The 11889-nt window shown below is 44.8% G+C and overlaps 1 protein-coding gene across 3 annotated transcripts in view; it reads left to right on the top strand.

Moving 5' to 3' along the window:
* Window positions 1–11889, top strand: part of FRAS1 (Fraser extracellular matrix complex subunit 1) — a 408901-nt gene that overhangs the window by 333340 nt on the left and 63672 nt on the right. For all 3 annotated transcript variants that reach the window (XR_004311717.1, XM_032457269.1, XM_006192889.3), the window contains exons 44-47: window positions 399–662; window positions 2521–2709; window positions 4146–4265; window positions 4530–4709. Coding sequence is in view for 2 of the 3 variants with exons in the window: in XM_032457269.1 (XP_032313160.1) it covers window positions 399–662; window positions 2521–2709; window positions 4146–4265; window positions 4530–4709 (753 nt within the window). In the remaining variant the exon portion in view is untranslated. The remainder of the gene's footprint in view (window positions 1–398; window positions 663–2520; window positions 2710–4145; window positions 4266–4529; window positions 4710–11889) is intronic.

The following is an 11889-nucleotide window of genomic DNA, read 5'->3' as shown; positions in this document are numbered from 1 at the left end:
GAAGTCAGCAAGTAAAAGTGCTGTTTTCACCTTGTAGAAGGGGAAAATAGGGTTTAGATAACGAAGTGTGTTCAAATTCATGAAGAGAGACATGATTCTTAAGTCACCATATTACCACATCCATCCAGGTCTCCTTAAGAGATTGTTCACCCAGACAAGTGGAACTTTATCTTCTTTATTTGGAGATGAGACCATAGAGCAGTGCCCTGTGCTTCTATATAAAATGCTGACTTGTTGGTCATTTATTTGTGTGCCACCCAGAGCCTCTCAGGGGCCTGACATTCTACCCAGGCTCAAAGGAGCTGACAAGTTCAGACAGTTTTGATGCCATACATACTATACCATTGTTTTCCTTCTTTCTTTCTTTTTCTTTTTTCTTTTTTAACTTCCTTCCTCAGGTCATCTACTCTGGAGGCAAACTGCTTCTGAACCTCTGGAGAATGGGAGGTTTTTGGCCCAGGGCTCCTCCTTCACCTACCAGGACATCCTGGCCGGGCGGGTCTGGTACATGCCTAGTGGTCCTGGTGTGGCAGTGGATGAGTTCCAGTTCTCCATCACTGATGGCCTCCACACAGACACAGGGAGGATGGAGATATACATAGAGCTGCCTGCAGGTGACACTCCTCGCTTGGCTGTAAACCGAGGCCTTCGACTCTCAGCAGGTACCACGGGAATGGAAGAGCGTGGCCGTGGTTTCTTCTTTGTTGGTGGGCAGTGCTTCCTTCCATGTCAGCTCTGCAGGAGGATCGTGGACTGGGTGTGCAGAATTAGGGGAGACTAGTGTTGGGGAGAACTGTTGTATTGGGGACACTAAGAGTTGTGAGTGATAAATGTGAATCTCCAAAGTTCTTTGGACCAGATGCCTCTGTCCATGAATCTGCAAAAAGATTGAGAAGAGTTTATAGGATTTCCAGGGTCCTCAAAAATCTTACTTTATCCAGCTACTCATAGGCCTGGGTCTCTTAGAACATTGCCACTGCCCAACCAACCTCACAGGAACGAACAGCAAAACCTAGCAAGATTTTCAAGATGCTTAATTTAAAAAAAAAAAAAAGTGCATGGAGAGGACACTTGGGAGGTCATCATGCACCAAGAGAGATTATGCAAATAATTGGGAGCCATTAGCTACGGGATTCTAGGGTCTAACGTTTGCAATTTTTCTTAAGGAGAAGCAACACTGAAGTATCAGTCTTGGAGTCAGTTTGCAGTAGGGAGTTACTTAATTAGAGAGCAGGCCTTTTGCCCACAGACCATCTGTATCCCCCTGGAGTTCTGTTCGCTTGTCTATTCTCAGTTTCACGTATATTTTGTAGTGTAAAATGTACGGTACGATGGTGTTTGAAAATTTGGAGATTGCCAAGGGTCCCAAGTATTACGTCTGGGGCTTAACTTTGCCCTATTTACAAGCTGGTAAGTCAGCCTATTACTGTTTCATGGATGCTAGTAGAGGACCGGAGACTGCCTGATCATAGACAAAGTCCTTGGTTACAGCACAGCAGGCAGCATCGCCGTCAGCAAGCTTGCATTGATTCCCAAGGCCCTCCAAGTCTGCTGGGGTGATGCAGAGGCCCCAGGTGAACACCTTCATGTGCACTGTGATGCATTACAGAAGAGGACCACTGAGCTTGGGGAGCTGCCCGTGTTCTAGTAGTGAAAAGCAAGCCCGATCTTTGTCCCAGAGGAAGGCATCACCTCATCACACGGGGCTGCTTGCTGAGACTGGCTCGGGCAATGAGTGGTCCAGCCTTGCGTTCTCGGCATTGCCCAGCAAGAACACGCAGGGATGCTCAGGGCCCATGGAGGACTGTCTCTCCAAACACCAGGATGTATTCCACATGAGTGGCTAGGACCTACTTTATCAGGATTTACTGTGATATGAGAAATGAGAAAATGGCTAGAAAGGAAAGCAGAGGGGACGGCCCTGAGAAGAGGCGTTTGCCGGTAGGTAGTGCCTTGCCTCCATCCCCAACCCCTGTGCAGCCTTATAGGGCCCAGCACTCAGGTCTCCCTGCTTTGAGGCCCTCACTGTGTCCTTTGTCTTAAGCAACAGTGATTCTGACCATTTGGTCAGAGATGGTAACCAGATATGTTTGTGTGTTTACATACAGCTGTTTTGTTATGCTTTGGTGATCCTCAAGACAGTAAGTCAGTTAGGTCCAAGCTGGTTTCTTCATTGGTCTGGGAGTCATGAACATCACAGAACTAGGAGTTGCTTCATGGATCTAGGTCCTAACTGAAAGGTCCCAGGAGTACAGTGAGCACAGGGAGAGAGTGAAAACGGATCAGAAGAGAAGAGGGGCTCAGATCCAAACTCAAGGGATGATTAGCAAATTGGGAAGTTGGGATTGTTTCACGTAGGGAAATTAAAATTTATTCAGCTGGAAACAGAAGGGCAGGCAGCTGATACTTCCTTAGACCCAGGGAATGTGGGTAATTTAGTCTCCGGTCTCCTAAAGTCATCTGACCTCCTATTCAAAAGCAATGATGGAGAATGACCCACTGTCTCCCATTCTCTTCCAGGGTCGGTAGCACCCATCACAGAACAGCACTTGAAAGTGACAGATACTGACTCAGATGACCGTCAGGTAATGTACGTCTTGAAGGAAGATCCCATTGCAGGGCGCCTGCAGATGGTAAAGCATGACAGCCTGGAGCAGATCTCCGTTAAAGGCCCCATCCAGAGTTTCACCCAGGCCGACATCAGCCAAGGTCAGCCGCTTCCTTCTGCTGCCCAGCCTTCCAGAGACTCCACCCCTAGTAGTAAAATGGGAGTTGCGCCTGGTGGCCTATGGCGGCAAACAGCGCACTTTTGTTTGGAATTAAGGGCTGAGTTAGAGCTTCATTTGTTCTTTCTTGACTCCTCAGTTTTTTTGTTTTTTAAAAAACTCTCCTTCTGGGCTAAAATGTGTTCGTGCCTTGACATAGCCTTGATGAAACTGGGGGCTATTATGGAGGAAAAAAATCATTTTGACTTGCTGTGATGCTAAAAAAAGGTGTGTGTGAGGGAGAAAGAAAGGAAAAAGAAGTGAATTGGGATGGATTAAGGTGAAAATTATGCCTGCCTTAGGTGAACAATTTATATCTCTTTTTCAGCTCCCCAAAGAGCACAAGTTAATGAACTAAGCAAAATGGAAGGGCATAAATCGGAACTGCTTGAGGGAGATTACATAGCTCATCCCTCCTCCAGGAAGTGCTGATGTAATGTAAAAGCATAAGTGTTAAATGCTACGTAGTTACTGTACAGTGCTTTCCGGGGTGAGAAAGGAAACAAAAGTTACATAGTGGGGAGGAAAGCAATTCAACGCCGTGTGATGATGTGCAGTTTCATTTAGTTGTGGAAACATGCCCTCCTATGGGGGAAAATAAAGGTCCTGTCTGTGCACCAGCACCTAAAATTATAGCAGCCAAAACCTCACTGGACCTGTCTGTACTTGAGTGAAGGGAGGGAACTAATTCCTTCATTATTCCTCGCCTCAGTGTCTCTTTTTAGAGTATGAGAGCAGGCATCTCTTCTCAGATGTTTGGTTGTATTTACCTTGCTAGGTACTTATACGTGATGCTGTGGGTTAACAAAATTGTAATAGATTGCATTTTTCCCTTGGAATCCTTTTGACTTCTATGTGGAGTTTATTTTGTTTATCTATTTCTTTGGTGGTTGGTTACATCCCACGTTGTTCCCCAAATGATTTACGACTGTACTGAGAAATGGGAGTGACACAGTCTGGGAGAATGTGAGCTGCAGCTGTCTGTCCTCTTGCCCTGTGACATGGATATATAACAGGGCCACAGCAGTGATGTGGGTCCAGTTCAGTGCGCATTTTCCACGTGGACAGTTTTACTGATGTATCTATTTGTGAAACCTCCTTAGCGTCATCTTCCTCAAACTCTGCGCCTCAACCATAAGCAATGCTACTTGCTGCTTGGGGTGTTTTATCATCGGGGATCATCAATCACGAGGAAGCCACTAGTGGGAGACCAAAGGGAGGAAATGAAAATGTTAGATTAAAATGTCGAAAGCAATGTCAAAGTGAGAAGGGGTTAATTGATTCATTGGTGGGAATACCAATCAAATTCTCGCCTGACACTTCAGAAGTAAGGGCAGAAAGCACTAATAGCAAATTTTGATTTTCTTGTCCTTTTTACAGGCCGCATAGAATACAGTCACAGGAAAGGAGAATCTAGCGGGAACTTTGCTTTTAAATATGATGTGGTTGATGGAGAAGGCAACAAATTGACTGACCAGTCATTTTCCATCAGTGTTTTGGGTAAGGGGGCATTGGGTTTCTAAACATCATCCAGCAGTTCTGAGGTTGTGGGGTGCAGACTGGGCTCACCTTGAGGCTTGACCCTTTCCTTTAGCGGCTGGTGTGGAAATCTGGAATTATATCCCCTCGGTTGTGTGACGCTGTGGCTCCTTGAGGCACTCTCTGAGGGACAGGCTTGAGGGCTATTTTGATCCTCAGGTCCAGAACTGAAGAAAGGAGGCTGAAAATGATCCCATTTCAAATCACTGATTTTGATATTTTCAGAAGACAAATCCCCACCAGTCATCACCACCAATAAAGGGCTGGTCTTGGATGAAAACTCAGTGAAGAAAATCACCACTCTGCAGCTCTCTGCCACTGACCAGGAGACGGACCCTGCAGAACTGATCTACAGAATCACCAGACAGCCCCAGCTGGGCCACCTGGAACACACAGCATCACCAGGTAACCCCGTCATCTCTGACATCATCAAACCCAAAGCTGGGATTTACCAAAGTGCTGGGGGCACCCACATCATGCATACACATTCACCTCGAATCTGCCTTTATTAGTATTTCTTTTTGCATCACTAGTTCTGACCATTGTCTATCACCTTGCATTATACTTAGCACACAGTAGATGCTTAATAATTACTTGCTGGATTTAGAACTAAAAATTATAATTTGATATAAACAATCTTGTCTCCATAACTGGAATTCAACAAGTAACCAATGAGCATGCGTTTTGAGTAAGATTCTGGTTTAGCTGCTACAGAGGAAAAAAAATGAAAAATTAAATACAACCCTCACCCTTTAGAATTCTCTATTGGATGAGATAAGGATCCTCTGCATATAACCATATGTAAGGGAAGAGTGTGGTAGGTAATTTAAGAACCGTATAAACCTAGTATCATAGGAGTTCAGAAGTGGAAGCGGCTACATCAGGTGGGAAGGTGCACAGAGGTGGCATTGAAGAGTGCCCTTGAAAGACAGAATTTGGGCAGACAGAAATTGTGTTATTTCCAGAGATAGGAACAGCATGAGGGCACATTCAAAAAAATTACGAGTGGGCCAGTTTAGCTAAAGCATATATTCTGAAAATAGTCATCAATAGGGCCCTTGGGTAAATTGAGATTTTATGGAGGGTCTTCAAAATGGCGATAAGTAATCCCTATTTAATTCAATAGGCAATAGGGAGTCACTGCAGAATTTTGAACAGGGGAGAGAAGTGAAATTCATCTACTGCCCAAGAGGATGACCTGAAAGAAAGAAAAAGGAGGTGGTGATGGTAGTTAGGAAATTTCACTTTTGGCCACATAGGAGCTAGTGAGGCTTCACCTGGAGGGGCAGCAGTGGAATAGTAAAATGAGGTAACACCTAGTACCTAGTAAGTATTCAGTAAACAGTGGCTGGTGGAAGGGAGGAAGGAGTGAGTTAATTTCAGGGGAAGAACCTATGGAACTTGGCAGCTTGAATAGATGTGATAAGGGACAAGAGGTACTTGCTGAATAAACAATCTAAAGGTAGAACTGTCTTTATTTGTACCTCACAGAAGCAGTGTCAGCTTGCAGGAAATTTAGATCATTGGTTTTCTTTGGATTTTAGGCTACAAATTCTTCATTCATTCAACCAGGGAAACAGCAGAACAGGGGAAGTACTTGCCCTGATGCAGGGAGTCAGACAGTAAGCAAACAATCCGGCAAAGATACCATATGTCAGTGGTGATAAGTTAGGGGCTGAAATAAGGGCATTCCTGGTGCGCAGGGAGCAAGGTGAGGGAGGGCCTCCCTAAGAAGAAGACATTTGAGCACAGATCTGAAGAAAGTGAGGGGCCAGCCATGCTGACATATAAGAAAGGAACATGCCAGACAGGGGACCAGGGAGTGTTAACGTCCTCAGATGGGATCAGCCAGGCCCACCCTGTTCCAGATGCTGCAAGGAGACCAGTGTGGCTGGGGCAGAGCAAGTGAGGGAGAGAGCCAGGTGGATGAGCTGGGGGTGACTTGGTGGGAGATGAGGGAGGCAGACCATGCCTGGGTCCAAGGTGAGGGTGGAGGAGGGAGTGTTGTGTGCATGGAGGGAAGGTGTGGGGAAGGATGGACAGATTGGCCAAAATCCCAAATGCAAATTCAAGCAGCTGCTCTCCCCTTTTGTCCCAAAGTTCCTGGGGGAAGTATGCAGATCAACGCTCCGGATACCTTGGCTGCATGAGATGTTTGATAAGTAATTCATGAGCTAACTGCTTCTGCCAGAATTCTGTCAGGTTGCTGACCATATCTCTCCAAAGATGACAGGGCAGACTCTTGCCTGTTGTGTTGGGCAACGGCATGCACGCGGCACAGAGCTCCAAAGGGCTCAGAGCTCTGTGCGAGGCCCCGCCAGTGGCTGGTAACTCACAGCCCTGGCTCTTCTCTGACCCCAGGCTGTGTCACGTCCTGTGTGAGCCTGCCCCAAATTCGCCTTTTCTGTTTTTTACAGTCTCAGCTTTCACTGGGCTTAAATCCTGGATGCCAAGGCCAAGCCAGGGCCGTTTAGGGGACAACCCATAGGGGATCACCCTGCTCCCTCCTCTTGGGAGAGCGGGGGGCTCCCCTGATCTGGGATACTTCCTTCACCTGCCCTTTTCCACCAGGCTTGACTCCCTAGCCTGTGTTCTCTCCCACCCTCACCAGTGTGTCTCAATCCTCCTATTTCTAGAAATTCTAAGTAGACCAGAGAGGAAGATATTTACTCTCGGGGGCCCCTCTCCAATTCTAATGGAGCAGAGCTTCCCTGTCCCTCCCACACCACCAGCCCCACACCCAGTCCTTTCTGTAGCATTTAATCAGCAATCTCTCCTTTCCTGTCTCCCCTAAGCGGAAATGTATTCATGAATTTGAATCCTTTTAAATGTCAGAGCTCTCCCTTCAGAGGAAGTCCGTGTTGATTAAGGAGCACCCTCTCTGAAGGCAGGTGGCTCCGGCTTAGAGAAAAGCACCGCCCCCCGTCTGTCTCAGTGGTGAGGAGGGGTCTCCCAGGAGCTGGGCTGGGCTGGGAGGAGCAGAACAGCTTCTAGGCCAGTGTGTACAGTGCAGACACTGAGCTGTCTGGGGACTGGATGCCTCTGGGAATTGTCATTTGCTGCTGGCGCTTGCGGACGTCTCCTGGTGGTTAACTGCAAAGTGGACTTAGTCTTAGGTGATCTTTCTTGATCAGCTTGTTGTGATTGTTCTCTTTAGGTAGAAAAGGTGTGAAGGTCCTCCTTTCTTCCCCTGAGGAGACATAGGGAGCCTATGGGAACCCTGCAGAAGACAGACACAAACCTCCCACCGTGGAGGAGAGTCACATGAGACGCTAAGTCCCCATGGGCTCTTTGCAAGGTTGAGGACCCACACTCTCATGTCAGGGACCCTAAGGACCCTCTTATTCATGGGAAATCAGAGTAAGAAGTTATCAGGATAGAAGCTAAGTTGCTGAAACAAAGAGACTGCAAAATACAGTGCCTTCCACAGTAAGTTTCTTTTCTCTCCCAGCAAAATCTAGAGGTAGGTGGCCCAGACCGCCCGAGGTAGCTCAGTGACCCTCCACGTGAGGCCCCCATCTCTGGTCCAAGATGACTACTGTATTGTCGTCATCCCCCAGCCAGCCGCCAGGGAGGAAAGACCAGCGGCACCCACATGCATTTCTTTTCTAGGAGCGTTGCTAGAAGAACACACACCCCTTTTGATCACATCCCAGTGGCAAGGATGTAGCCACACAAAGCTGTGAGGTGGCTGGGAAATCTAGACCCTACCTGGGCATCCAGTCACTTAATAACAGTCATCAGTTATATTTTTAAAGTAGGGGAGCAGTAATATTGGAATATATCCGTCTCTAACACACACTGGTTCTCTCCTTCACCAAACATTCATTGAGTCACTGCTGCAGAGCAAAGCTTAGGTTTTGGAAGTGGGAGACATGTCAGTAAATGCGTGCCAGTGTGTTTCAGTAGCTGTGACAGCAACGTGACAGAGGATAGTGGGAGCCAAAGGACAGTGAGTCCCACCTAAGAGAGGGCGGGGAGTGAGTCAGGAAGGACTTCCCACAGGTGACGCTTTAGCAAGGTATTCGTTGGCCTCCTTTTCTTCTCAGCCTCTTGGTATTGTGACACCAACCAAAATAAGATGCACCCTTGTCTTAGTTTGGGTTCTTCTGAGAGCAAAGTTATATTATCTTCGGTCATATGGCATCTGTCACAAAGCACCACAGACCGAGCAGTTTAGACAACAGAAATCGATTGTCTCACAGATCTCAGTGCCAGAAGCCCAAGATCGTGGTGTCGGCAGGGTTGGTACCTTCCCAGGGAAGGCTCTGTTCCAGGCCTCTCCTCTGGGCTAATAGATAGCTATCTTTATGTTCACATGGCATTCTCCCTGCATGTGCATGTCTGTGTCAAAATTTCCCTTTTTATAAGGTCATTAGTGGAATTATATTAGGGCCCATCCTGATGACCTCATCTTAACTAATTACACCTGCAGTGGTCCTATTTCCAATAAGGTCACGTTGTGAGGTCCTGGGGTTAGGACCTCAGTATATGAATTTGGCGGGGGGGACGCAATTCATTCCATAACAGGAGGCTTGAAAGAAAATCTGAAGCAGAGAAGCTGAGAGTCTCCCTCCGCATGAGCTTGAGATGGGACGCAGACAACAGGCACAGAGCCATCCACAGCTACGCTGAAAGCAGGAGGGCCGGGGTGAGCTCCTAACATCCTATTAGGAAGGCAATTTCTTCAAAGGTGCTTTATTCCCACACCACTTCCCTGACCTGGACCGAACCTTCTCTAACATGCTGGCTCTCTGGGGGAATTGGAAAAACTGACAGGGTTAATGTGGGTCTCCATAATACTGCCAGATACATAGTTTAGCCAGCAGGTTGGTGACTGAAAACACCTTGGACGGAATTAAAAAGCCTTCAAGATGTTTCGAACAGTAACAACCTGCTGTGACAGCCAGTAGGGACAATATGTTACTAGGAGCACCATGCTACTGGTGAGTGAACAGCTGAAGGCTTCCAATACCCAATTAGCAACAACTAAACTTTTTTTTTTTTGGAGATGGGGATGGAAACAACTAAATATTTTTAAAAAGTGTATAGAGATTGAAAGTCTGTACTTAGTAAGACCTGTTAGATAGTCATTGTAGTGGATGAACTAAATTCATTTTCCAAATGTGTTTTGAGAACCTACTATGTGCCAGGCACTATTCTAGGTGCATATTAGTGAAGAAACAACAAAAATTCTTGTCCTCTTGAGGCTTACCTTCTAATATAGCTTGTGACCCTCTGGTGCTTAATTATGGATATTATGTAAATGATATTAAATACCCCACCAAAATCAACATTTCAGACAAGAAAATGGGCACAGCCAAAAAAGTATCTAAAAGTAAAATGATGATATTTCAGTGATAGATCTGAGTGGCCTTTGTGATTCTTTATTACTTTTCTGTGTTTTTCACATTTTCTGAATAGACATGTATTGCTTTTATATGGAAAAAAAAATTAACGGATTAAGGGTGAACTCCAAGAGGCTCCTAGTCTAGCCCAAAAGGCTAGATAAATTTTACAAAAAGTACCCCTAGCAGGCATACACTTTGGACATAGACAATCAGAGTTCCAGCCCCAGCGACTCTGCCGTCTTATGTGTGACCTCAGATAGGTCAGATTTATTTTCTGATTTTATTAGTATCATAATGTGAAAAAATAGAGGTAATATATCAACCTTGACCTCCCAGAGTTGTTAAGAGAAAACAATATATATAAGCAAGCCTGAAACAATTCTGCACATGGTAAGTGCTCAATGTTTGCTAAACTGAATGGAGAAAGACACACTGAGATCAAGCCTGGAGCTCTCATGCACTGCTAGTGGGGATGCAAAGTGGTGCTACCATGTTGGAAGATATTGGCAGTTTCCTGAAAAGTTAAGCATTCCATATGCTCCAGACGTACATTCCCACCATCCCACTCTTAGAGATTTACCCAAGAAAAATGAAAACTTACGTTCATACAAAGACTTGTGCAGGCATGATCATAGCAGCTTTATTTGTAATAGCCCCAAATTGGAAATAACCTAAATGTTCATGAACTGGTGGGTGGATAAACTGTCTATGATATATCCATTCAATGGAATACTACTCCATTAGTAAGGAAAAAAGGGGATGAACTATTGACACATGCCACAATATGGATGAATCCAAAACAGTTACACTAAATGTAAGAAACCATGCATAAAATAACATCTCCTGTATGATTCTATTTATAAAAAATAGAGAAAATGCCAACTAATCTATAATGACAGAGAGCAATTTATATGCTTCTTTGGGATGGGGAGGGGGCAGGAAAGGGAAGGATGAAAGGATTGCAGAGTGTCAGCTGGAAACTTTCAGGTGATGGATATGTTCCCTATTTTGATTAAGGTGGTAGTTTCATGGATGTGACAAAGCTTATGAAATTGTACACCTTAAATATGTGTAATTTATTATATGTCAATTTCCTCTCAATAAAGAATGTTAAATAAATAAATAAATCTCAGCACTTCCTTCCTAAGAGGAAGGGAAATCCATCACCTTTCTTAATCAGTCTTCGAGTCTTACCAAGGGAACACTGAATTTGGTGACCAGTTGATTGTGAGAATCCACACAAGTTATTTTCCCATGAGCTGTGAGAATGGATTCGCAGCAGGGGAAGAGATTTAAATTTCTCAGCTACAGCCAGTCTAAAGTTATTAAATTTTTAAAGAATGGTATGGATTTCTGTCCAGAACCACAAGACAAAGCTATAAGACAGGGCGCTACATTTTTTTGCCTGTCGAGAGCTGATGCAGTAAGCACAGAAATATAAAATGCCTCATCAAAAAATTAATGCCCCAATATTCAGGAGGCCAATCTATCTGGGTGACAGATTTCAGATGATAAAGAGAGATGCAAATGTAAGCCATGCTGGTTGATGGGATTTTTTAAAAAAAAGATGAAGCAGTGATACTGATGTCACAGTTAAATGTAAAATAGTCAGAGTAGAATCTCTTTGGGTTTTTTTTTTTTTGTTTTCTTTTTTTACAGGAAAGGCTGTTTTTGCCAGGATTAACAATGACAAACAATAAATTCCAGAAGCAGCAAATGAATTTCAGGACCAAACCAAAGAACTAGATTAAACAGATTAATACTGTAACACCCAGAGTCAAAAAGAAGGAATTTGTGCTGAGAGACTAAAAGATGTGATTTTGCTTCAGTCCTGGTTGGCACCAGAGGATGGGCCCCAGAAGCCCTCAAATAGAAGCAAGAATTCTGGGCTGTTTTGCTAAATGTCGTTGGCCATTTGAAAAGGGGAGATACTATTCATTTCTGGGAATTACTTAAGTTTTTTTTTTTTTTTTTACTTTTAAAACGACTCTGAAAAAAAAATTAACCTATTTTCTCTATATTGTGTTTTTAAAAGATACTGGTTTTGTAGGTCATTTTAGAGTTGAGAAAGAATGATTGCTCAAACCCCAAAGTCATGCAGTAAGTTTTGTGACTGCCAGCCTGGCCAGAGTGGTCCGTGAGAAGTATATGCTGATCACAGACCTGAGAGTGAAAGGGACCTTGAAGAATATCCAAGGGAGTTATGGGCAACAGGGATGGCTCACTAATCACAG

This window comes from Camelus ferus, chromosome 2, assembly GCF_009834535.1.
Source record: "Camelus ferus isolate YT-003-E chromosome 2, BCGSAC_Cfer_1.0, whole genome shotgun sequence".
Classification (NCBI taxonomy): Eukaryota; Metazoa; Chordata; class Mammalia; order Artiodactyla; family Camelidae; genus Camelus; species Camelus ferus.
The sequence above is the reverse complement of the archived record's forward strand: the minus strand, read 5'-3'. Positions and strand labels throughout refer to the sequence as shown.